The sequence below is a fragment of the Convolutriloba macropyga genome, chromosome 11 (assembly GCF_964194025.1).
Source record: "Convolutriloba macropyga chromosome 11, txConMacr16.3, whole genome shotgun sequence".
NCBI lineage: Eukaryota > Metazoa > Xenacoelomorpha > Acoela > Convolutidae > Convolutriloba > Convolutriloba macropyga.
Genome location: NC_134478.1, coordinates 35,683,789 through 35,711,535, shown reverse-complemented (window position 1 = coordinate 35,711,535; position 27,747 = coordinate 35,683,789). Strand labels below are relative to the sequence as shown.

Below are 27,747 nucleotides of genomic sequence, written 5' to 3'. Positions count from 1 at the left end.
ATACAAAATGCACTGTTCAATTGACCATAGGAGACATTTATGAATAGGCAATAGTTATGAAATATTTACTATCCAATATATATGAAACTAATATCAGCTAGACCTTTCACGCAGCAGCGGGTTACGTAACAGTTTCTATGCCTACCGTGACAAATGCGTATCCTTTAGATGTCCCGCTCTCGTGATCTTTGACCAGTTCAATCTTCTCCAAATTACCGTACGGTTTGAACAGATTTTCCAACATACTCTCAGTAATATTCTCATGGAGAGATCCTACAAAGAGACGCATTGGACCTGACATAGATCCGAAGACAGAGGTCCCAGTCCCACCAACAAAAGTCTGGCTCTGGTTCACCACTCTGTTCTTCTCGGCTTGACTTGGCTGGACAATGATTGGCACTCCCAGCACTTTCTTGCCAGTCATTGCGATCGCCTAAAACACTCAAAGTTAACTAAACCACGCAAAAGGAACAAACTACGGAGCAATGTCCATTTAGCTCCCGAAAGACGTGTCCACAAACACCTGAAAACAATAGAAAACGAATTTTCACCCCAAATTTACTTAATGTCCACAAGTAGACCTGCTGAGCAATCTAAATAGAATTAATAATGAAAATAATGATTGGAGAGTCAAAAACGGAAAGCTGTTTTTCTTCTTGCTCCTCCATCGGCCACGCGTGCCCTTCCAGTGTGCATCTAGGCAGTCTTAATTCGTTATTTTATAACACTAAGTTCTCGTCAAATGATGATTTAAATGCTACGCCATATCACTCAATCAGAGTTATATCATGTCAGCTATTTGATGTTTACCAATTTTTGCAATCCATTGTTGGTATTATTGATAAGCTTACCAGCCAGGAGCCATAGAATAAAATTCAGGGCGGTTAGCTCTCCAGCTCTTTGTTAGAGAAAACCTAAAACATGGTCTTAATCGAGAGATTTCTCTCTCTAGGAGTGAGTTTGTTTTGCGTGTGTGATTTGATTGCTGGCGCTGAGAGGAAAAGCAAGCGACTACTCTCGTCGAATGACAACCCGTTCCGCTTCATAGACTCACCAATCTAGAATAGCAAACAACTCCTTGTTACCCAAGCTTTCCACACAACACACCCCACTAACATCTCTTTAGTTAGCTAGGCTTGCCTTTATTGCTACAGACACTATTGTTTTGCTCGACTCCTTTAAGTCTCGCAATATTTATGATCGCCGAGTTTTAAAAATTGAAGAAATGTTACCATCTGTTGCTTAGTTGCATGCATGCTCATACCTTTTGGACTGATTCTATCTCCAGGAATTCCACATAGGCGATCCCCTTCGATCTGCGACCATGTTTATCTCCAATGAGACGCACGTCTTGAACCTAAATCAGAACTAGTAATTAGCAAGAAATTAAGCACTCAAATCAAACATCTCGATCAATTCTCGTGTTCGGTCACAAAATCAGAACAACAATTAAGACTGAAAGACCTGGTACAAGAGACAACAGGGTTTAGATTCTAGCTTCACTAAGCCAGAGATTCAACTTAATTTTAAATTTCGACCGGCTTGAAAAAATAATACACGTAAGCTTGCCGGCAAATAGTCGCCAATGATTCCCAGAACCCGTTGGGATTGAAAGAAGATATGAAACACAAACCGAGTAACGTCGGAAAAAATGCTCTCGAATGGCCATCGGGGCAATTTAATTTAGGGTCTGTAGCCGAGGAATTTTTTATGGGTGCAAAATTATCAGAATATAAGTTAAGGTTCAAACCCCCACCTCCTGGGTCGCATTCCGTCACCTCGACAGAAGCATTAACCGCTCGGCTATAAGAACCTTGTCATCTCCTCTATAACAATCGGTTTTGTTTTAACAACAAACTTTATTTCGAGGTGAGAGCAATTGAAATCACTCAAAAATCAAGAAGAGGTGCGTGAAAAAGTTACTTGAGAAATTAAAGATTATGCTAGAAAAGCGCAAAAACGGTCAAGCACAAAATCTACAAAAAAGACATGTTTACAAAAATTGCTTCTCATTCGAGAGCAATAAAAAATGATTTACACAAAAATATATTTAAGTGCATTTCACTTTGATTGGGCTTCGTAGTTTTACACACTCCGGTTTTTATATGAGAGGATACAGGGATTAGTATTAATACCAATAAGAATTAGAGACGATAGATAGGACTTATATGAAAAAGTAGCTGGCATCTAAACCTGCACTCCAAGAGTTTATCCTATTTCTATTTTGATATCATGTTCCAATACTGACGCCGTCATTTTCGAATTCTTTGCGGAGCAATCGCTGATTAACTAAACTTTAAGCAGAACGAGAGAAAACTAAAATAACCCAGAAGAGAAACTATTTCGCGAAAAATATCGAAAAAGCGGCAAAATAAGGTAAAGAAATAACATTTGTTTGACGAAGTAAAAAACATAACAGGACAAGCCCCGAAAAAAAAATCCAAAGAAATGAATGCAAAACAACTGACATGACCACCAGAATAATTGACAATTACACGAATTACAAGCCAAATAACAAAAAAATTCACAATAGTGAAAAAACATCAAAATTAGCACACAAAATGTTTTTGGTTTTAAAGTACTGAAAACCAATAGATAATATCAGAAACAAAAACGCACTGTTGAACATGAACAGCTAGATAGTAACTGAGAACTTGCTTCACAAAAAAGAACAGGGAAGAATAAGAGCAAATTAAAAAATTTTAAAAATTTTAAATTAAATTTGCAAAAAGGTTTCTTGAAGTTTGTCTTTCAGATCGAATATGTGTAGGTAAAAAAACGAGTAAACGAGTGCACGTAAATAAAAATCAGAGCATAAAAAATTATTAGCTTCTTGAACTAAACAAACACAAAAAAGATATAAAAGTTTCTTAAAAACACGGAAGTTGCTCGAATCATTAAAAATCCTTGGTAATATTGTCCTAAAAAACCAACTAATTGTCAGCTAAATTAACAAAAACAACTAACTTTAAAGCTAGCGGGGAAATGGCTGGGCATATAAGAGTAAACGCAAAAAGTAGTAAAAATTTTAGGAACTCCATAAGTAAAAATCAGTTTTAATATTTTGCCTAAATCTACCCAATGTAAGAAATGTAGAAAAATTTGTACAACATCGCACACAAAAATCAAATCAAAACCTGAATGAATCATAGCTTATTTGGAGAAAACCATAATGAAATCCTGGCAAAATATAAAATTAAAGCCGGTACAGATCTATATCAAAATTCAAATAATTCCAAATAATTAACTCAGCTGGCAAAATGCCAGAAAAGCTGCGATAACTTCGAAATTGTATCTCACCAAAATAATGAAAAGGGAAAAAAGATGAGAAATTTCAGTTATTTTTCTATTTGCTGAAATCTCATTAATTCAGTGAGAAAAACCTGCATATTCTTCGGTTCTTTTAGTTACATTTCAAAAACTTTCAATTAGAGTGAGATATCCTCAGTGGAATTTAATACCTTCTATTAAAGTTAGCAAAAATCAAGTTGAAACTGATGTGATTTTTGAGAGTGAGAGGGAAGTCACGTATGACCAAAAATTTCAAAATCAGTCGCATCAGAGTCATGAAAACACGTAGTTAAGGTTTCATATTTTGAAACAATAAAACTATTCTTTATTTAGAGGCATAGAAAAACTCACTGAAAAATTTCGATAACGAAATGTTTCGAAGTCAAGAAAGCGTTAGCTATAAACTGAAAACACTTGTCTTCACTGAAAAGTATATGATACCTGTCAATGCTGTGACTAAGCAGCTAGACAAGGACAGCGTGAACGCAATACACTTGAAAAAATGAACAAGAAAAAATGGCTTTACTTTAAGAGGAAAAATTATGTTTAAGTCGTTAAAATCCTCACAAAAGAACCACAAATATTCACAAAAAAACTAAACCTCAACATGAAGCCACAGAAACTTGTTATTAACGAGACTGAACGACAGGACATCAAAAAATACACGAAGGGCTGTTGTGTGTGTGTTTGGGGGGGGGGGGGGGGGCTTGAACCGCCTTCCACACAATAAATTTATGTCTCCAAGAACAGTTTCGCTCAATCGCATACTTAGAGAGAAATTAGTGCCATCCGAGCGTTACTTGTTCATCCTGTTTTTGAGAATGAAAAGTCAAAGGGGTCAGACCCAAAATCGGCCGCGCCAAAAGCTGCTTTAAAAAAGACCGCATGACAAATAAACTTCGTTTGAGAGAAATTAAAAACATTAGATATGACATTAAACGGTTAGATAGGGTCATTTATATCCCATTACTGTGCCAAAGAGGCCTGTCGGTGACGAAGCTGTTACAGGAGGATCAAAGAACTACGAAAACAGACCTAATACAAAGAATCACAAAATACCTTAACCACCGAAAACTGCTCAAAGAACAATTTCTCACTTCACAAATAGTTTGACAAAAATTTATGCCCTAAAACACTCTTGCTCCTTTTGCTACTTCAGCTATAAAATTCAAAAACTCTTTGAGTTGTAAAAAATCCCAGAGAAGGCCAATAACAGCTTGATTTTGCAGCTGTTAATCATCAAGAAAAGTAAAATAAACTATTTGAAATATGGAGGAAACAATTTTTGGAAAGCAATTGTGAAAGAACAGTGAAGAAAAACAGTGAGACACCAATCCAGAGTTCTGTATGAGCACAGAAGAATGCCAACGAGAAAAAAGCCATTCTCTTGCTCTAAATTTCAGAAAAATTACGGACCTAAAACTCATGTTTCCACTTTTTTTTATTACTATTTACCGTCCCAATAAAATCAAAACTCGAACTTGACTTCTAACTTCACAAATAATAAGAACGAACCGATCTCAGGAAAAGATAACGCCACAGTTTTATAACCTATCTGTAAAGTCAATTACACAAAAATAAAAAAATGCAAAAAAATTAAACAAAAAACTAAACATGATAAGACCAGACCCTAGCAAAAACCAGCTAGACTCCGAAATTTGTCAGATAGATAAAATGCTGTAAAACCGTCTGAGAGTTAAAAATATCAAAACAACAATGGTATAATAAAATCAAAAGTTAACAATGATATAAAATCCCAAAATTCTTCCAAATGCTGCATAAACTATTTCGTAAAACATAAACCGACCAATGTTGGTCGAATTCATCTCGAACGACAGGTGGGGCAATTTAGTTCAAAGGGGCAGTATATTAAATAATTTCAATGCGTGCAAAACATTCCGACCAAACTTTACCCCCTAAAACTCTGGCTCCTTTTGCTACTTCGGCTACAAAATTCAAAAACTCTGAGTTGTAAAAAATCCCAGAGAAGGCCAATAACAGCTTGATTTCGCACCTATTAATCATCAAGAAACGTAAAATAAACTATTTGAAATATGGAGGAAACAATTTTTGGAAAGCAATTGTGAAAGAACAGTGAAGAAAAACAGTGAGACACTAATCCAGAGTTCTGTATGAGCACAGAAGAATGCCAACGAGAAAAAAGTCATTCTCTTGCTCTAAATTTCAGAAAAATTACGGACCTAAAACTCATGTGTCCACTTTTTTATTACTATTTATATAGCGTCCCAATAAAATCAAAACTCGAACTTGACTTCTAACTTCAAAAATAATAAGAACGAACCGATCTTAGGAAAAGATAACGACAGTTTTATAACCTATCTGTAAAGTCAATTGCACACAAATAATAAAATGCAAAAAAAATTAAACAAAAAACTAAACATGATAAGACCAGACCCTAGCAAAAACCAGCTAGACTCCGAAATTTGTCAGATAGATAAAATGCTGTAAAACAGTCTGAGAGTTAAAAATATCAAAACAACAATGGTATAATAAAATCAAAAGCTAACAATGATATAAAATCCCAAAATTCTCCCAAATGCTGCATAAACTATTTCTTAAAACATAAACCGACCAATGTTGGTCGAATTCATCTCGAACGACAGGTGGGGCAATTTAGTTCAAAGGGGCTGTATATCAAATAAATTCAATGCGTGCAAAACATTCCGACCAAAATTTACCCCCTAAAACACTGGCTCCTTTTGCTACTTCGGCTACAAAATTCAAAAATACTTTGAATTGTAAAAAACCCAACAGCAGCCCAATAATAGCTTGCTTTCTCAGCTGTTAATCAACGAGAAATGTAAAGAAAACTATTTGAAATACGGAGGAATTAATTTGTGGAGAACAATTGTGAAAGAATAGTGCAAAAAAAAAAAACGGTGAGACCAGAATCTAGAGTTCTCTACTAGCACAGAAGAATGCCAATGAGAGAAGGGAGCCGTTTTCTCGCTCTAAATTTCAGAAAAAATTAAGGACCAAAAACTCATGTTTTCACGTTTTTCATTACTATTCACCGTCCCAATATAATCACAAATCGAACTTAACTGCTAACTTCAGAAATAGAAAAGAAACGAACTTTGGAAAAGATACAGCCACAGTTTTATAACCTATCCGTTAATTCAATGACACTATCATCAAAATGCAAAAAAATTGAACAAAAACAACATAATAAGACCAGAACCTAGCAAAAACCAGCTCGACTCCCAAATTTGTCAGAGACATAAAAGGATGGAAAACCGTCTGAGAGATAAAAAAGCAAAAAAAACAATGGAATTATAAAATCAAAAAATTAACAATGATAAAATATGATCCCAAAATACTCCCAAATGCTGCATAAACTATTTCGTAAAACATAAACCGACCAATGTTGGTCAAACTGCTCTCGAACGACAGGTGGGGCATTTCGATTCAAAGTGCTGTAGCCTTGATAATTTCAATTGAAAAAAATTCCGACCAAAATTTACGCACTAAAGCTATTGCTCCGTTTGCTACTTCGACTACAGAACTCAAAAACTCTTTGAATTGTACAAAAACCCAAGAGAAGGCCAATAATAGCTTGCTTTTACAGCTGTTAATCATCAAGAAAAGTAAAATAAACTATTTGAAATATGGAGGAAACAATTTTTGGAAAGCAATTGTGAAAGAACAGTGAAGAAAAACAGTGAGACACCAATCCAGAGTTCTGTATGAGCTCAGAAGAATGCCAACGAGAAAAAAGCCATTCTCTTGCTCTAAATTTCAGAAAAATTACGGACCTAAAACTCATGTTTCCACTTTTTTATTACTATTTACCGTCCCAATAAAATCAAAACTCGAACTTGACTTCTAACTTCAAAAATAATAAGAACCAACCGATCTTAGGAAAAGATAACGCCACAGTTTTATAACCTATCTGTAAAGTGAATTACACACAAATAATAAAATGCAAAAAAAAATTAAGCAAAAAACTAAACATGATAAGACCAGACCCTAGCAAAAACCAGCTAGACTCCGAAATTTGTCAGATAGATAAAATGCTGTAAAACCGTCTGAGAGTTAAAAATATCAAAACAACAATGGTATAATAAAATCAAAAGCTAACAATGATATAAAATCCCAAAATTCTCCCAAATGCTGCATAAACTATTTCTTAAAACATAAACCGACCAATGTTGGTCGAATTCATCTCGAACGACAGGTGGGGCAATTTAGTTCAAAGGGGCTGTATATCAAATAAATTCAATGCGTGCAAAACATTCCGACCAAAATTTACCCCCTAAAACACTGGCTCCTTTTGTACTTCGGCTACAAAATTCAAAAATACTTTGAATTGTAAAAAACCCAACAGCAGCCCAATAATAGCTTGCTTTCTCAGCTGTTAATCAACGAGAAATGTAAAGAAAACTATTTGAAATACGGAGGAATTAATTTGTGGAGAACAATTGTGAAAGAATAGTGAAAAAAAACGGTGACACCAGAATCTAGAGTTCTCTACTAGCACAGAAGAATGCCAATGAGAGAAGGGAGCCGTTTTCTCGCTCTAAATTTCAGAAAAAATTAAGGACCTAAATCTCATGTTTTCACGTTTTTCATTACTATTCACCGTCCCAATATAATCACAAATCGAACTTAACTGCTAACTTCAGAAATAGAAAAAAACGAACTTTGGAAAAGATACAGCCACAGTTTTATAACCTATCCGTTAATTCAATGACACTATCATCAAAATGCAAAAAAATTGAACAAAAACAACATAATAAGACCAGAACCTAGCAAAAACCAGCTCGACTGCTAAATCTGTCAGAGACATAAAAGGATGGGAAACCGTCTGAGAGATAAAAAAGCAAAAAAAAACAATGGAATTATAAAATCAAAAAATTAACAATGATAAAATATAATCCCAAAAAACTCCCAAATGCTGCATAAACTATTTCGTAAAACATAAACCGACCAATGTTGGTCAAACTGCTCTCGAACGACAGGTGGGGCATTTCGATTCAAAGTGCTGTAGCCTAGATAATTTCAATTGAAAAAAATTCCGACCAAAATTTACGCACTAAAGCTATTGCTCCGTTTGCTACTTCGACTACAGAACTCAAAAACTCTTTGAATTGTACAAAAACCCAAGAGAAGGCCAATAATAGCTTGCTTTTGCAGCTGTTAATCAACGAGAAATGTAAACAAAACTGAAATACGGAGGAATTAATTTGTGGAAAGCAATTGCGAAAGAACAGTGAAGGAAAACAGTGAGACCAGAATCTAGAGTTCTGTACGAGCACCAAAGAATGCCAATGCGAAAAGGGAGCCGTTTATTCACTCTAAATATCAGAAAAAATTAAGGACCTAAAACTCATGTTTTCACCTTTTTCATTACAATTCACCGTCCCAATAAAATCACAAAACGAACTTAACTTCAGAAATAGAAAATAACGATCCTTGGAAAAGATACAGCCACAGTTGTATTACCTATCTGTAAAGTCAATGACAAATATTAAAATGCAAAAAAATTAAACAAAAAACTAAACATAATAAGACCAGATCCTAGCAAAAACCAGTTAGACTCCTAAATTTGTCAGAGAGATAAAAGGCTGGAAAACCGTCTGAGAGTTGAAAAAGCAAAAAAACAATGGTATAATAAAATAAAAAAATTAACAATGATAAAATATAATCCCAACATACTCCCAAATGCTGCATGAACTATTTCTTAAAACATAAAACAACCAATGTTGGTCAAACTGCTCTCGAACGACAGGTGGGGCAACTTGGTTCAAATTGCTGTAGCCTTGATAATTTCAATTGAAAAAAATTCCGACCAAAATTTACGCTATAAAGCTATTGCTCCGTTTGCTACTTCGACTACAGAATTCAAAAAATTCTTTGAATTGTACAAAAACCCAAGGGAAGGCCAATAATAGCATGCTTTCGCAGCTGTTAATCAACGAGAAATGTTAACAAAACTGAAATACGGAGGAATTAATTTGTGGAAAGCAATTGCGAAAGAACAGTGAAGAAAAACAGTGAGACCGGAATCTAGAGTTCTGTACGAGCACCAAAGAATGCCAATGCGAAAAGGGAGCTGTTATTCACTCTAAATTTCAGAAAAAATTAAGGACATTAAACTCATGTTTTCACCTTTTTCATTACAATTCACCGTCCCAATAAAATCACAAAACGAACTTAACTTCAGAAATAGAAAATAACGATCATTGGAAAAGATACAGCCACAGTTTTATTACCTATCTGTAAAGTCAATGACACAAATATTAAAATGCAAAAAAATTAAACAAAAAACTAAACAAAATAAGTCCAGATCCTAGCAAAAACCAGCTAGACTCCTAAATTTGTCAGATAGATAAAATGCTGGAAAACCGTCTGAGCAGAAAAAAAAACAAAATTAAAAAATCAAAAGTTAACAATGATATAATAATAAAATTCCAAAATTCTCCCAAATGCTGCATAAAATATTTCAAACCATAAACCGACCAATTTCGGTCAAATTGCTCTCGAACGACAGGTGGGCCAATTTGGTTCAAAGGACTGTAGCCTAGATATTTTCAATGCGTGAAAGAAACTCCAACGAAAATTTACGCCATAAAACACTTGCTCCGTTTGCTACTTCGACTACAAAATTCTTTGAATTGTAAAAAACCCAAGAGGAGGCCAATAACAGCTTGCTTTCGCAGCTGTTAATCAACGAGAAATGTAAAGACAACTATTTGAACAACGAAGGAATTAGTTTTTGTGGAAAGCAATTGCGAAAGAACAGTGAAGAAAAACACTGAGACCAGAATCCAGAGTTCTGTACGAGCACAGAAAAATGCCAATGAGAAAAGTGAGGCGTTTTCTCGCTCTAAATTTCAGCAAAAATTAAGAACCTAAAACTCATGTTTTCACTATTTTTAATATTATTGACCGTCCCAATAAAATCACTACTCGAACTTTACTAACGTCAAAAATTGAAATGCATGAACCGATCTTTGGAAAAGATACAGCGAGATTTACAACCCACCTGTAAAGTCAATAACACATTATTTTTAAAACGCTAAAATCTTAAACATAATAAAACTGAATATAATATGACCAGAACCTGGCACAAACCAGCTAGACTACTAGATTTGTCCGATAGATAAAATGCTGGAAAGCCGTCTGAGAGTTAAAAATAGCAAAAAACAATGGTATAATAAAATCAAAAGTTAACAATGCTACAATAAAATCCCAAAAATGCTCAAATGCTGCATAAGCTACTTCTTAGAAAATAAACCCACCAATGTCAGTCAAATTGCTCTCGAACGACAGGTGGGGCAATTTAGTTGAAAGGGACCGTATATTAGATAATTTCAATCTGTGCAAACATAATAAAACTGAATATAATAAGACCAAAACCTAGCAAAAACCAGCTCGACTCCTAAATTTGCCAGATAGATAAAATGCTGGAAAACCGTCTGAGAGCTAAAAATAGCAGAAAAACAATGGTAAAATAAAATCAAAAGTTAACAGGGATACAATAAAATCACAAAATTTTCCCAAATGCTGCATAAACTATTTCTTAAAACATAAACCGACCAATGTTGGTCAAATTGCTCTCGAACGACAAGTGCGGCAATTCAGCTCAAAGGTGCTGTAGCCTAGATAATTTCAATAGGTGAAAAAAATTCCGACCAAGGTGGGGCTCGATCCCGCAACCTCCAGGGTAACAGACTGCAGCATTAACCACTCAGGGCCTTATAATCTCTAATACAATCAATTTTTTGATAGTGTCAGACTTAACTTCTGAGTAAGAGCAAATTAGGTCACGCAAAAATTAAGTGAAGCGTGAAAAATTCACTCGAGAAAAGAAATCGAAAGAATTATCCAGAACTAAAGCGCAAAACGGTCAAAGCAAAAAATTTTACATAAAATGCGACGCGTTAAAATAATTACATGAAACTTTGTTCGAGAGCAATTAAACAGTCAGAGTGTTTATATTTCAGAGTTTGCTGACCTTGTGAAATATGTTAACAAAATTATCTGTTTACGGATAGGGGAAAAATTGCATCAAAGCCGTTGAGTTGGCTGATATTTGCCGAAATATAGAGCGGAGAGGCATTTTAGTCAGTATATGCAACTACTGCCAGATAACTGTACCGCTAGTCGTTGGTAATAACTGCTACTACGTCAAAAAAAAGTAATCAACATAAAGATGTATCTATAGCTTGAGGCAAACGTTGAAACAAATTTGCGTTGTTAACTTTAACAAACTTACTGTTCCGACACATGAAAATGCTTTCTCCAGATCTCTAGGCGCAATATTTGCTGCCAGTTGCATGCAAAACACTGTACGCAAATCTCTGTCTTCTTGGGTCAGCTGCACAATATCTGGCTTCCTAAAAAACAAAGTCAATTTTCATTTTTGCGATAACTAAAAATGCTAATATAAATTTAATTAAAACCCATTCACAAGCAAAATTGTTTAAAACTTTCAAATACCAGCTTAATGTTTAAAACTTCTGACATATATTGAGAATTTCAATTGTGCACGCGAAAGCGGGAACCAGAGGAAACTGCTCGGCAAGATATTTCATTTATAATTGCCGATTGTTCGTGCTAATCCCCGCTTGAAAAAATAAAACCTGCTGCATGAAAACTCGCATCACTCAACAATCCCACAACTGTGAGCATCCTATCATATTATTGAACCGTTTCCTTTCAATGTAACCAACATTACCAACTCACAGATTGTCTGAAAATAGCCGCTAGTAATTCCCATAGGCCCGGTTGGGATTGAAAGAGCAGAAAAAATGACTACTTAACAAAAAAAATTAAGATTGATTGGATTTCGTAATTAGACAAACTCCTGTTGCTTAATGAGAGGATACAGTCATTGGTACCAATACCAATGAACCTTATATCAGGAAAATAAGACCAATTAGATTTTTTCCGTTTGATTTTTCTTCTCTATATAGACTCTGTTCATTTTAGAATGCTCTGCTCAAAAATTGTTGCTTGAAAGCACTTTGAGCAGAAGGAGAACAGTGAAACTAGCGGAAAAGCCAACAAAATTTCAGGCAAAATGAAAAAGCGGAAAAGTGAAACAAATGTATGTCTGATGTAGAAAAACATAACAAGACTGGTCCTGAATTACAATCCAAAAAATTAACTAACTAATGAGCTGTCAATTGACATTTTTACAGCAATGTCAAACTAAGACAATCAACAAAGCACATGACTTTATATGAGGAAAATGAAAAAACATTGAAACAATTAGCATTTGTTTTTCCTCCGAGATCTAGTAACATAAAAATCACTAACAATAACAACACTATGAGGATTGCGAGCATACGCAACCTTAAAATGAGTACACATTAAAAACATAACCAACTAAACGTCGGAAGAATTGCTCTCGAACGACTATTGGGAACTCTAATCAATTGCAGCCTGCTTCAGTCGGGGGGGGGGGGGGGAGGCAGGAGAGCCTAAATGGGACTAAGAAGTTCAACAGTGGGCTTCAAATAACCACATTAGAGGTTAACATATACCACTATTAAGATTTAAAGTAAAAAATGGCACGCACCACTTTGAAATTGTTCAGCTGCTTGAAATTGTGATTGAGAGCGAAATTTAGATCACGCGAAAGTCAAAAAGTAAAAGGCGTAAAAGTCACTCGAAAAGTTGAAACACCCAAGCAAAATTTTGCATAAAAAAAGACACACACATTTACAATAATTGCTATGAACTTCGTTCAAGAGCAATTAACAATCTTGTGGTATTCCATGACAAAATGAATAGCAAAGACTGAGGAAATGGACAAACAAAGCCAAACTATACGCCAACAGCTTTAACAAGCGCAGGACAAAAAATAGAAGTCATGAAAAACCTTAGCAGATATAATGGCTGAAGACACAACTTACAAGTGCACTTCACCCCTCAATTCGGAAAAAAAAGCGGTATAATTGAGACCAAAAAATCTGTCGCCCTAGAAAACTAATCAGAAGTTATTTTTGAGACAAAGCAATATGACTGAGAAAATAGCAGGACCAATTAATTAAATTTTTGAAGAAAATGTTTAAATCAAATAAAACGACTCCGGTCTCCAACAGATAAAAAGATGCACTTATCTCTCATTGGTAGCCGACAAAACAAGCAATGGGACGAAGTGATAAGATAACAAAAATACAACCAACTTTTCCAAGAACTTAAATCCTCGCTATTTTAAACAGTGTACACGTCATAGAAAGCGATAGTTACGGAATGGAACAACTTTTTCGATTAACTAACCCCAAATTAGCAAACAATAAAATCTCCCGTAAATGAGATTAAGTAACAAGACAGCAATAGGTACAAATACTACCAAAATTAATGTTTGAAAACAAACAGCGTATAAGCCATTGAAAGCAAAAATTTCGAATTGAAACTACAAAACTGAATGATTCAAGCATTCTCTACTAAATCGATTGATTCAAGCATCCTTAGCAACCGATGAGACTATCAGACAACAAAGTAGACAAAAAACCTCACCAATTTGATATTTCCAGAAAAACCGGTAAAAGCCATAGAAAGCTCTAACTTTGAACAGAACCTGTTAAATCGACTAACTATCTGCATGAGCAAACTATGAGACCTATCGTAAAAGAGATTAAACTATAACACAACAAAAAGTACAACAAGTAATTGGAAAATTTAAAAACCTCACAAGGAGAGTTAAAGTCATGAAAATCACTAGTTGGAGCTCAGAAAAATCAAACTAAGACAACAGAGATAAAAATCGATTAAATGGACAAAAAAATAGTATCAAAGTAAAAAAGAGCATTAGCCGCCGATTAATAAAATCAAACAATTGCAATTAAGCAAAAAAAACATGTATTATATTGATAAAACTCAAAAAAGAAACACGGAAAACAGAAGTCGAACTGACGCACGTGAAAAAATGCCATCTCATAAATCGAAAATTCGTTAAAACAAGTTCAAGCACCACATTAAAAGTAGTTTGAGAAAAAATCACTCTTCAAACCTATTTCTTTTTTCGCTCCCCTTACTACTTCAGTGTGACTAAAAACACCGCTAATATCTCTGGCGTGAAATCACCGCATAAAATCAGAACACCTCTTTAAAAAAAAGCGCACCAATACAACCCAGATATTTTGAACAGACATTTTTCATGACCAAGATAAAGAGAAAAAAGAGCAGAGCAGGTCTCAAAAACTTGAACTTTCTAAAATACTGATCATACTTTCTGAAATTTGTCTTCAAAGGAAACATTTTGTAAGTTAAAAGAAAAACAAAAATCACGCTGAAATAAACGATAAAGGTCAAAACTTCCAAAAACAGATAATTGTAAAATTTACTCATAAATTGTCAAATTCTTTGGTCTACAGAGACAACTAGTTTTCACATAAATATATGAAGCACCAAATTTTAACACCTGCATAAACAAATCTGGACATGAAATTTCTTATAAAATTCAAAAATTTGACGACACTCGAAAATAAATTGCGGAAGAACTCGAAGTTCATATCATATAGTGTGGTCTACTAATTAAAGAAGGAAAAAAACTTCTATTGCTATTTATTTCAATTTATACTTTAATCAAAATTTTTGAAGAAAACAAAAAGAGCTATCCTGTAGACTGACAGAAGCTTAAACATATGAGAGTAACAGAAAAACAAACAAAAAATTCATAGGAAGAATATATAGAATGCAGAAGACTCATATGAACTTTCACTCACTTCGAATTAGAACTCTGAAAAATCGAAAAATTACGAAGTGAAAATTATTTTTATTTTGCGCGCAGGAACTCAAAATGACAATTTTGACCTTGGATATTGGTCTTCCCGTCAGCTTCAGCAGACTAAGCACATAAAACTACTGAAGCCAGGTTGGGGCCTCAAAAGAAACTTAATGAGCAATGGGTACAGCTTCACAATTAAAACAAAAGCTCTGGTAATGTACGCGGTGGCTATACTTCTACTATGCTTAAGATCAAAATTTTACTCAAAAAGGGAAAGCAGATCCCGGTAACTTGCTGGTAGCCTTCGATCGATACGAATCCAAATAGATAAGCTCAATGAAATGTCAGTGCAATTGGCTCGTGTTTTTGGTTCAGTTGTTTGTTCTAAAAAGAGCTGCTATGATTTCATAAAGTACAAGTTAATTAACTATTCTGGCATGCTTAACAAACTCCCCAAATATAGTGAGCTGTGATCTCAGAATTTGTACGAATCGTTAACAAATGCAGTGTAACATAAACTGGCTTTTATTGCACGGAGTACTCCACAAAATCTGACAGTATGCTGCATGAAGACAAAAATTATGTTGAAAAAATATTATCGCTTCAATGTTGATCGATACATATTCCAAAAATAAATAAGGAAAGCTTTCTCTTCCAATTAAAGAAGATGGCCTGAGCATTCCTCCAACTAAAGACAGCTAATCAATCTGAAAGATCTATTCAGAAATGAGAGCCGTTACTGAATCATAACGCTGTAGATGCATGTTTTCAGGAGGAAACCTTTGAAAAAATCAGAATAGAAAAGCAGGAACAGGCCCGCGCAAAAAGTTGCCGTTAAAAGAACTGATAAATGAAAGAGGCATGCACACTAGATTTGGCATGCTCACTAGATTGGTCATTTCAGTGGAAAGATATTATTTCGATCAAAGCAAGGTGAGTTTAGAAATGGAAATGCAGTTGAATATGGACGGGTTAAGTGTCCATCAATATGCGGATAAAAAACCGCTAAGGCAGCACACGCTTTTCAATTCCTAAAAAGTGGATAGATACATCCAACACACTGAAATTCGTAATTCTTATACCAACCTGCTCAATGAGGGGATATGCTTAGAGCCCTATCTTCAGACTTCGCGAGGTGAAACCTTCGCAAATAGAATTACCACTACTGATGAGAACGCTCGACTAGATTTCAAAGCTATCGGCTTCCTCCAATGACTTTTAAACACAACCTTATTTTGTGAAAGTTTGAATTGTATGCTAAGAGTTTCCCAAGAAGCATACCGGATTCCTACAAATATCAGGACTCTCGAGAAGCTAAAGTACGACAAAAAGATAATCGAAGTTGAGAAACTACCTTCTTGCTAATCTTCCTCTGTACAGTAGGAGGCGGTCAATCTCCATCAAATACCATACAGAGGTTGGCTACCAGGATCAGCGATACTTACAAAGCACGCAGATTGCCGGAAAATAGCCGCGATAGAGGCCGGCGGCCTAAGGTGGAATCAAAAAAACTAAAACAATAAGATAGACAGATTGACCACCAGTCCTTTAATCGGCCATTTTTTGGGTTCGATTCGGACTCTCATTTTATGAGACACATATGCTCTATAAGGAAAAAGCCCTAATAGCTTCTAAAAATCAATATTCGAAATCAAAAACTCAAGCCTCTAATACTCAAGAATTGCGGCCTATAAGTCTGGCACTACTTAAATACACACTATTGATCTTCAAATAATAAATGTTCAAAAAATTAAAGTTCATTAGGTCAGTTCAGAAGTCATTTCTTGAGTGAGCAAGTAACGCAATTGACCTAACCGCACACAAAATGACGTAATACACATTAATTTTAACTGCAAAGCAATAGAGGTCAATGAAATTGAAAACTTCAATTCCAAGTCAGTTCGCAAGATTCTTGCGAACTAACTTATTGGAAATGAATTTTTCATTTTCATTGACTTCTATTGCTTTGCAGTTCAAATTAGTGTGCATTTCGTCTAATTTTTCCGCGGTTAGGTCAATTGCGTTACTTACTCACTCAAAAAAATTACTTCTGAACTGATTTAATGAAATTTAATTATAATGAACATTTAATAGTTAAAGATCAATAGTGTGTATCTAAGTAGTGCCAAACGACTTATATACCCCAATTCTTGAGTATTAGAGGCTGGAGTTTTTGATTCCAAATATTAATTTTTAGAAGCTATTCGATGGAAACGACGAATTGAAAAAACACGATGTCCCCAATAATCCGATAGCTGCTATCGCTTCGCGGCTATTAAAAGTAGGTCTCAATGTTTTGCGTACCTCAATACTCTGCCTCCGTGGCGCATTCACCATGCGCCATGTAGTAAAGCGTTAATAGGAACCATTGTAGAGGAAGGGAGGCTGCTTTCTTAAATGTTTCTAAGCTTATTTCAAATATTGATTCAAAATCACCACACTTTATAAATTGATTGCTATTTCCCAAATCTATTTTGTTCATTCTATATAGAGGTTGACTTCCCACCACCAAGTTTCCCGACAACCCTATTAGGGGAGGAGCTTTTTTATTTGATTTTCATGTATGCAAAGCTCATTCTTTTGAACAGTTTACATACTATCAAATGTCAATTCAAATCTAATAAAATATACCTTCAATTAATAATATTCTCTTCACGCAAAATTCTTTTTATGAAAGTAAATTGAAACATGTTCCAACCAAACATATCACTGTTCAATATAGAGCAGGTTTTTCAAAATTCTTTAGTCTTGGATAACTCTTATAGGTTAAAAATTGTTCTCAAAAAGTTTTTATGTCAGTACCCGGAGCAAAAACTGTTGCAGACCACAATCACTATTGTGTATAGTTCAGAGGATTCCGTCGCAACTGATTTTACAAAAAGCAAAGAAAGACACAGTCCTTCGATGAAAAAAAAACAAATTAATAATTAATCATATATTAATCAAATAAACTAATCAAGTATTAGTATGACATGTGAGTAGGCTCGTTTGAAAATAGTTTAATAACCAAAATATGCAATAAAAAAAGCCAAAAATCACGCTAATGTCGTAAAACAGTCTCTCAAAAGAGAAAACTCGACACACCTTTCGAAAGTTGAAGATCAACGATTTTTGAAGGTTTTAAAAATTCGAGTTAAACAAGTTGACCAATTCCAAGAACTCAAAAACTTTGTTATAATTGTAGATACATTTTCATTTTGGTTGAAAATACTCATAGAATAAAGTTGATAACCTGACAATGCTGGTTATAGCAAAAACCTTCGTATTTAAATTTAGAATAAGATTAAATGGCTCTTAACTTCCTTTAATTTCTATTAAGTCAGTTCATTTGTAAATAGCCGAACAAAACGCAGTTCTGAAGATGTTATTTTAAAATGAAAAATTTTTAGACCATCATGAAGATTCTGTCGGCAAGTTTCCCTTTTCATGCAAAAAATACCATTATCCCAGGCCTGAATCTGAACGCCTACGCTTACAACCAACTGAAGAACGTGTAGTACCTAAAACGCCACAGCAGGAGGTTGAGACGTGCCTTAGTTATTTGGCACGACACGATTAACAAAACGCTAAAAAACACCGACCAAACAAAAAAAACCCTTTCACCTGAAAAGCAGTGCAACTACTTGAGAAGGAGCAGCTTTCGATTCCGGGTTAGTATCTACTGTCGAGGAGGCGCACCAGATATACTAAGACACTTGCTTATAGCTGGAACCCTGATAATTCAGGCAACAAAGCAAGCACACCCCACGAAGGAAACAGCGATTCACGTGGTGTCAAAAGCAGTACACAGCTCTGCATCAGGAGGCATCACAAGACTAACGCACACTACGTTGTGTGGAATCACTGAGAAGGCCTAACATGCCTCAAAATTTTGAAGACCAATTTTATGCCTCCAGTGGGTTTAACGAGGTTTAATTAGGCTGCTGTTAAAATATGACAACTGTAGCCGAAATATTTTTGTTTTTAAAGCCCATTTCATTTTTCTCTTTTTGTTATCATAGGAACCTTCACTTTGATCATGTTTGTACGAGTCAATATTTACGTTTATTTTTTGTACCTGTTGTTACTTATTTGGTACTTGATCAAAGAATAAAATTATTTCTTTCTTTCTTAACACGATTGTTAAACAAAGGTAGATGTAAACCAAAAGTAGTTTAAGAAAGCGAAAAGCAAGACAAAAGCCTCAAGCTAAGGAGGCCTACCCGTTGCTCAAGGACGGTGTTGTGCGTAGTTCTGTTGAACGTCGTATGCGAGATGCAGATGTCTGCGTCATATGCCGGTGGTTTGGATGCGGTTTGTATTACGAAAACGTAAAAAATGGAAGTACTTTAGAACACGCCTAATCTTTGGAAAAAAACGTGTGCTTGAGAATACTTTTTTGTTGAACGTTGTTTGAATAACGATTTGATTCCCGATTTTCTCAAATCTCGTGTTCCGAAAACAAACATCGTGAGAAAGCCGTGCATAGTTTCTAAGATTGTTAATGGAAGAGCTACGGAATTCTAGAAAAAGTTGAGAAAGCAACGGGGAACGTAGCAAATAGCAGGGTAACACTAATCAAAAATATCGATCGCATATGGTTGTTACCAATCGCTTTCACAAAAGCGCAAAATGTTAATCCCTAATGGCAGTACAAAAAATGCAAATGCTTTTGAAGCTGCAAAAACTTTCAAAGAGTCAACATAAATTGCCTTCGTACAGAAACAATTTTGCAATAAGAAAACACGATGGTATCGAATTTCCCGTTTTTGTCAAATAAATTCTCCCTTATGGCCCAAAGCATCCAGTTTAGGACAACTTCAATAAGAATCATTTTTTGGCGGATGTGGATACGCTTGTCCGATCAACAAGCGAAAACGGAACTTCCGGAGAAAAATGTGCGAAAGTTGATAAGCGAACGAATGTGCTACAGACTCCGAAAAACAGGAGCGCAACCTGATCGTCTGTATGCTTTCGCAAAAGTTCACAAAATCGGCACGCCACTGAAACCGGTTCTGTCGATTCCTGTGAGTAGTTATCACAACTTTAAAAAATTCCGTACACCACTTTTTGAGAAGTTACCCGGAGCAAATATTAAAATATCCACACTTGATGCACGTAAAAAAAACGAACTAATTTGTTTCGGAAGGGATAGAACAAACTAACATGCCTCTATTCAAATAACCACGGTCCAGATATAGAAAGATCAACATTAAAACTTCTATAAAAAGTGGCTGTGACGAATGTCCATTTCAAATGTAACAATAAATGGTATTGCGAAGTAGACGGCATAGCAATGGGCGCATCTTTGGCGGTCATATTGGCAAACATTTGAATGAAATCGTCCAAAAGACAAACGAAAAAGTTGTGTTCCTAAACCAGGCTTAAAGAATATCCCATTGGCAAATGGCCCGATGGCTCACGAAAAAAAATTTGGAATAGTACAGGAGTTGAATGTGAACGATGTGGAAATTGGTTTCACCCGAAGTGCCAGAAAATAAGCAATAAAGAATACAAAATAATGGGGGATACTCTATTGGTCTGTAGTCACTGCAACAAATTACCCAAACGAGAATGCAGGTTAGAGAGAAAGCGTTTTCCGCGATATGTTGACGAAGTGTGTACCACGACAAACAAAGAACAGCTCGAAAAATTGCATAAAAACTTTCAGCTTACATTAAATGTAGATGCAAACGGCGAACTGGCTTTTTTGACATGAATGTGTTAGCAAGGAAAAAAATTTTCATGCACATGGTACCGTAAGCCTACCGATACCGCTTCGATTCTAAACTTTCGTAGTTGTGTCCCGTTGCAGCAAAAGAAAATATAGTGCAGGGCACTGTAAAGGATTTTCTGTTGCACAAGAAATTTGAAAAATTTTGACGAGGTACTTGGAAGAAACACGATTTGTTTGAAAAATCAGTACATTGAAAGTTGGACAGCGAAAATGTAAACGAAACTCACAAAACGCTTATTGTAGGAAAGCCCCACTTTTTAATGTAATACAGGCAATTTAAGTGTGCAATTGAAACAAGAACTACAAAATATAGCTCGATTAAATTTCATTCTTAGGACTAGGAAAATGGAAACTTGCTTGCTATCGCTTAAGTCGAGTTTCGAAAAAAAAATGAAATCACGCGTGGTTTATGAAATTTTTTGTAATGGATGTGCATCCAGCTATGTCGGTCAAAGTTGCCGTCATGTTACCACGAGGATGAGAGAGCACCAGAAATTTGATTCACAGATCGGGCTGCACGTTAGCGACTGCTGTAGAGTATCGTTGACCAGTGTAGGGACACTGAAAAATTGATTACCGTAGATTACCGTAGAAAAATTGATTACCGAGGTAATGCACATAAGGCAACGAAAATAAACACGCGGTACGAACACCGGGGGTGGGAGCTGACACTAAAGTATTAGTGTGACATGTGATGAGTCCCCTTGTTCGGAAATAGTTTAACAAACATATGCAATAGAAAAAAAGCGAAAAATACGCTAATGTCGCTAACTTCAATCGCTGATGTCTCTCAAAAATTTAAAAGTGAAAATTAGCGATGTCTCTCAAAATTTCAAAAATGAAAATTAGCGATGTCTCAAAAATTTAAAAGTGAAAATTAGCGATGTCTCTCAAAAATTCAAAAGTGAAAATGTTTCGAAAGTTGAAAATCAAAGATTTTCGAAAGTTTTAAAAATTGGAGTTAAACAAGTTGGTCAATTCCAAGAACTCAAAAACTTTAATCTTTATAATTGTAGATATATTTTCAATTTGGTTGAAAACACTCAGAGTAAATTTGATAACATGACGATGCTAGTTATAGCGAAAACGTTCGTTTTTCAATTTAGAAGTAGATTAATTGGCTTCATTTAACTTCTTTTAATAAATTAATAGTGTCCGCATACAATGTATCTGTAATTTGCGTTTTACGAAATACCTTCTCCAAGGACTTGGCGATCTGGACCTTCGCCTAGGAGGAGTTCTGGAATAAGCTCTGCCCCTCTGATCGTACATCCTGGGATCATAGCGCGGAGGTGACCTTCGTTTTGGACTCCTGTCTCGATCACGTCTCCCTGATCTCGACCTTTCTCTCCTGGGACTGAAATCAAATAAGACAAAGATTTAAGCTGCTGCAAATCACCAAATATTTAGTACTTTTATCATTCAGAAATAATGAAGATGAAATGAGGCAATAGCAAAATCGTACCTTGATCTTCGATCTTTGGAGCGAGATCTCCTTTTAGGAGATTTTCGTCTTGAACGACTGCGTTTTCTATCTCGACTGTTTTTTCGGTCCCGCGTCTTTTCGCGACTACTGCTACGCTTCTTCACTTTCTTTTTATCCTCTTTTTTCGAGTTGCTAAAATAAGAAGTCAGTGATGTAAACGGCATAATTGACATGGAACTAAGCTCGAATTCTTAATATCACATGCCACGGTACATTATTGTCAACTTCGTGCCTATTAAATGAGTCTAACTCTACGGCTGTTTTCCCTCTAATTATGTCATTAAAGAATATGATATTGATCTTTTCAAAGATCACTAAATTTCAGAACTAACCTGCTGGCTTTCTCTCCACTAAAAGCTTCATCAAGCAAGCGTTCAACATCAAACTCATCGTCCATGACTATTCTCAATCTGAAATTTAACCACTTCCACATTTAAGTTAGTTTTCTCAACCGTTAATGGGTCTTTCCCATTATAGCCCCCCATGAAGTTATAGCCCCCCCCCCCCCCATTATGGTATAATTAGCATGATTGGGGGGCTATAGGTTATCTGACCACTAAGCTGAGGGGGGGGGGGGGGGGGCGGCTATAATGGGAAAGACACCCGTAAATAACGACGAGAATAAAAATAAAATTACCCGGCAGAATGCCGGAAAACAGCCGTCATTAATTCCCATAACCACGTTTGGGATTGAAAGAACAGAAAAATGCGATGTTCTATACACGTATTCTGATTTCTTGATTTGACTATTATTTTTCCCTCAGCTTCATCATGTACAGATCTTAATGTGTTAATGTAAAAATATCAGCTTGGTAAATTCAGTCTTTTCCTCCTACTACTATTAAAAATTTAAATCTTTTTAAACGGATAAGATCAACTCTTTTTTAAAAAAAAAAGTGCTGTGACAATAATAATAATAATAAAACATAATTTAGGAATAAATCCAAGGGTTATGCATTAACCCCAATTTGTGTCGTTCAGTTTATTAGATAACAAAATTCTTTTGCAGTTGTTGCACCCACACAATTCGCCAAGAGCACGTCTTGTTTTCATCGTAACACAGCCTGAAGTAGACAAAATATAGATCAAGAAGTTTGGCTTTGTGGTTTTCATGAAATATGATATCGTATTTGAAGAACTCGTTGAAGGTGGTCGCAAGGTGGCAGGCCCTATACCAATAATCGGATTAACATTTTCTGAGTTTTGGTTGTTGACAGATGAAGCTACGAGTCGTTTGGTATCGAGTTGTCCTGGGTCTGTTATTGTTACATGAAGTTTCCAGTTTAAATCAACTTTCCCCGTCAAAATTTTGGAAATAACAACACGACATGTAGCTCATGGTATAAGGATAAAGGAAGTAAATTGAGTTACAAGAGTCGTTCTTTGTAAGGAATGTTGGCACCAGTGATCCAATTTGCTGCTTTCTTCTGTACACTTTCAGTTAGACTGAGTTCAACTTTGCCTGGTTTCCACACACTTGAGCCGCAACTGATAATTGGCACAATATAACTGGCATACGAGTTCTTCCCGTTTGCGTAATTTGCCAACGAAAGGTTTCTCTTGATAGAGTAAAGAGCGTTTAAAGCCTTTGAGTACGAGATTGAGAATGAGTGGTCCATGTATAGCAGCCGCCCGTGCGCAATATGTATTATCTTTTGTAATTGAGCGTAGTACTTGTTTAAAATACAAGGATTGAAGTTTAATTAATAAGTAGATAAAATCAGAGGAGAATGGTTTCAAATAAAGTGATTAAAGTGATAAAAGTTTCTAATTGAGTGATTAACTCTGAAGGTAGTTTTATTGTTCAATGAATGAGTTTTATCCGCAGTTTTGTCCGTACCCAATATCGGTTCTATCACCGTGGTAAATTAACCAAGTAAATACTGATATGTCACAATTGTTAGTATTGCTCGAAGCCCGAGCTTTGTCTATTTCAATCTGTCGACACCTATCAAGATTGTGTCAGTCATTAATCAGGTAATAAATTAAAATTTAAACTAAATCTTTGACCTTGAAACCCAAGGTTTTTAGAACAAATTTTTTTACATACGTTCGACACTCACACTGCCCCGCTCTCAATCAGAATAGAGTGTGCCACTCACTAACATAAAATCAAACAATTTTTACAGCTTTTGATGCATGAACGTTTCAAAATACAAAAAGTTTGTACTTTTCATATAAAAAGTTTAGGTATCAGTTTTCGTCATTCATGACTTTCTCTGCCTCATCCAACCCAAAATATTTGTACGCTTCTCGCGCGCCATCGTTCATCAGTATTTGAGATGCTCGATTAATGGTCTTGAAAAACTCTTCATCTCCACCAGCATCAGGGTGCGTCAACAATCTCATTTTGTGGTAGTGTTTTTTGAAGCAGAACTTTTTACCAACAAAATCTCGTACAAAATTGCAGGCCGATTCAATACATTTTTATTCCGAATCTCGAATAAACACTTTTCTTTGGCCTTCGTTTTGGCTTTCTCGTTCTTCAAAGAATGCTTTTGTTTATCAATTATAGTGTCTTTCCTTCGGCACTCACTCGCCAAGTACTGGTTATAGTTTTCCAACTGCTGAAGTTCTGACCTCAATTGGTCATTCTCTTTCTCCATTTTCTCCATGGCGTCGCTTTTTTTTATCACAATTGACTTTGAGATCGGCCAACTTTTGCTTAAGTAAGTCGATTGACTGCTCTTGTTCGGCATTTCTAGCTGCCGCCGCCTTTAAGTTATCTCTTAGCGCCTCACACTCGACGCTCAGTTTTCCCAATGCTTCTCTTGTTGCCCCTTAGGCTTTGTCAAAATGTTTGTCTAGTTTCTGTCGAAGCTCGACAAGATCCTTTTGGAGTAAAGAGTTTGTACTCTTCAATTTCTCTAACTGCGCGCACTGGTTTTGCAGTTCCACTTCAGTCTGCAGAGCTCGGGACCCAATATTGGCGGGTGCCAGAATTTCTAGTGTAGACACCTTCCGAGTCCGTGACAGACAAGATTCCACTCAATACACTCCCGTAATAACTTTCCACAACTCTGGCATATAGTACACATATTCACCAATTTGTGGGGTCTCACTGCCTGCTATGTTTAATAGAAACCATTTTTGCTTCTAAAGTTTCTCAATATTTTCAGTCTTGATCTCAAGATTTTTCCCTTATTTTTATTGGTCTTGACCTCAAGACAACTCTTTCTCATTTTTTTTGGTCATGAACTCAAGACAAGTCATTTTCATTTTTTTTTTCGTCCTGAACTCAAGACAAGTCATTTTCATTTTTTTTACACAACCGATTTTTTCAAGGACTCTTTATCATCAATCATTTTCTTTTGTTCTCGGCGCTCATTAATTAACTTGAGTAATTGATTATTCATACGTGTTCCCGTTACAGGGTCGAGATTCCACAACAGTTGTTGCCAGGAGGCTCCATTAATGATTAATCCTAAATAGATGAACAATTTAGGAAAATTTTTCACATTTTGGAATATGAGGTAGACTGTTAAGACTGACACAGCAATGCCCTTAGCTTTTAACCAAACGTATAAGCTTTCAGTTTTTAGGTTACGAAAAATTGTTATTTCATTTGTTAGAAAAAATTGTTCTTGGAACTGAGCGTTCCAATGAAAAAAATTTTCATGACTGTATTTTCCATCCGAATCTTGGAATGCTTCCCGACTGATATTTCCTTTACTATTATGGCGAATTGTTGGAGCAATTTGACTCTGTTTTAAGTCTGATATTGAGAAAAAGCTGCGATGCAGGTTTTCATCACTTACATTTAAGTTATTATTCATCGACCACTGATATATCTCACGATTGAATTTCTTCAGCGTTTCTCCATATTGTTGAAAACTGCCGTCTTCTAATTTCACAACATTTGGGTACAGCGGGTTGCATGCAGCGATTGTTTAATTCTGATACAAAATTTTTGTAATAGGGTCCATATATCTAAAAGAAGAAAAATTCTGACCCTCTACTAACACAGGAACTTCTTCTGTGCAAAAAGGAAGTTTAGTTATTGTTGCTACCATCTTTGCACATTTATGAACATATAACACAGATCCTGCTCTTTTGACGTGAGTTCCTTTCTCGAAGAGCTTTACCGATGGACTAACAATGTCTTTTGATATTTCAATCATAGTTTGAATTTTTAGTCGTTGAATCTCGCATTGGAGCGGTCTAATTTTAATAAAAAAAATTTCTCTCTCCTTGAGAAGTTCGAAATTTAAGGTGTCAACAACGCTTGAAAGAAACATTTCCATGGTTATTTTAAGATTACCAGTTTTCAGTTCTGAAATTTCCTCGGAGTAAAAAACACTCGGAACTCCGGTTCTTTTCAGCTGCTGTCCTCACAAACTAATTGCTTTTTCCTCTAAGATTTCTAATGCAAAATCTTCTTATTTGTTTTTGTGTAAAATTTTTTCGTTGACAAAAGTGGTCTTGTTGTTACCAAAAATTTTTCCGGTGTCCTCCATATTAAAGTGTTTGACCGTTTGACATGTTTGCTCACCTTGATTTTCAAAAAAATATTTTCCTAATTCGTCTTCAAAATATGTGGTTTTGATAAAAACAGTTTTCGAGAAACCTAGGGGATCCTTAAATCTTAAGGGGTTTCTTTGTATCCGCTTTCCTCAAATTAATCTGATGTTAAGTTTTGCATTGATCATCACATTTCCAATAAGTTTTACTCCTGTAGGTGAAATACACTCTACAGGCTCTGCATACATAGCACCTTCACGATTATTTTATTCATGAAGCTCTGGCTATGCTCCTCGGCCAAAGTAGTTTCACTTGCTTGTTGTAAAATCTTTTTCGTTACTAAATTGTTGACCTTAAAGTTTTCATCTCCAAAACCTGGTAAAGCAAAGTTTTTGTTTTGCCAAATGCTCCTACAGGTTCCCTCGTTTAATGGATAAATAGATTTTAGGAGTCTTGAGTTTTTGGTAATAAAGACAACATGGTCATATACATTGCTCTTTTTAATTGCAGACACAGTATATGCCGCTTCATACATGCAAAATCTTAATTTTATTTCGGGCTGAACCTCAGCACATATCAAACTACCTTCTTCTATTGTTTTCGATACTCGAATTTTGTTATCACAGTTTGTACTGTGATCCAGAGAAAATATTTTTGTTGATACGATATTGTCAAAATCATAGCCTTATAATTTAATACAAAGTGAAGGAGAAGCAAAAATTTCTAGCAATGCCAGATACAAACATAGTGGTATTCCATCACACGATGCTCCAGTCAAACTCGTCCTTCTTTTCGATTCCATTATTTCTTTCTGGATTTTCCTGAAACAAAACATCATCCATTTCCTGGCTGCTAGAGTACTCCTCATCTTGCTCAGTAAAGTATTTTTTTATTTTCTCAGGCACCGATTTTTATCGACTGCTAGAGCTTGTAGCCATTTTTGGTGCTTTGGGATTACTATTAATCTTTTCTTTAGTACTTTTTGTTTTACTACTAGATTCCTGTTGCTTTTTTTCTGGTTTTGGAATTTTTGTTTCTGCTGGTTTTATTTCAGTGTACTCTGTAGCTTTTGATGAAGTTGCACCTCCT

General features: G+C 35.5%; 1 protein-coding gene across 1 annotated transcript in view; it reads right to left on the bottom strand.

The window, feature by feature from the left end:
• LOC142349242 (RNA-binding protein 39-like) overlaps positions 1–22,610 on the bottom strand; it is a 48,640-nt gene extending 26,030 nt beyond the window's left edge. Inside the window, exons 1-6 of the mRNA XM_075400676.1 lie at positions 22,530–22,610; positions 22,177–22,329; positions 21,907–22,068; positions 11,534–11,654; positions 1,265–1,357; positions 146–433 (exon numbers count right to left, since the gene is read on the bottom strand). Of these exons, the coding sequence (XP_075256791.1) occupies positions 146–433; positions 1,265–1,357; positions 11,534–11,654; positions 21,907–22,068; positions 22,177–22,329; positions 22,530–22,594 (882 nt within the window). The 5' untranslated portion in view covers positions 22,595–22,610. The remainder of the gene's footprint in view (positions 1–145; positions 434–1,264; positions 1,358–11,533; positions 11,655–21,906; positions 22,069–22,176; positions 22,330–22,529) is intronic.
• Positions 22,611–27,747: the final 5,137 nt, after the last annotated feature.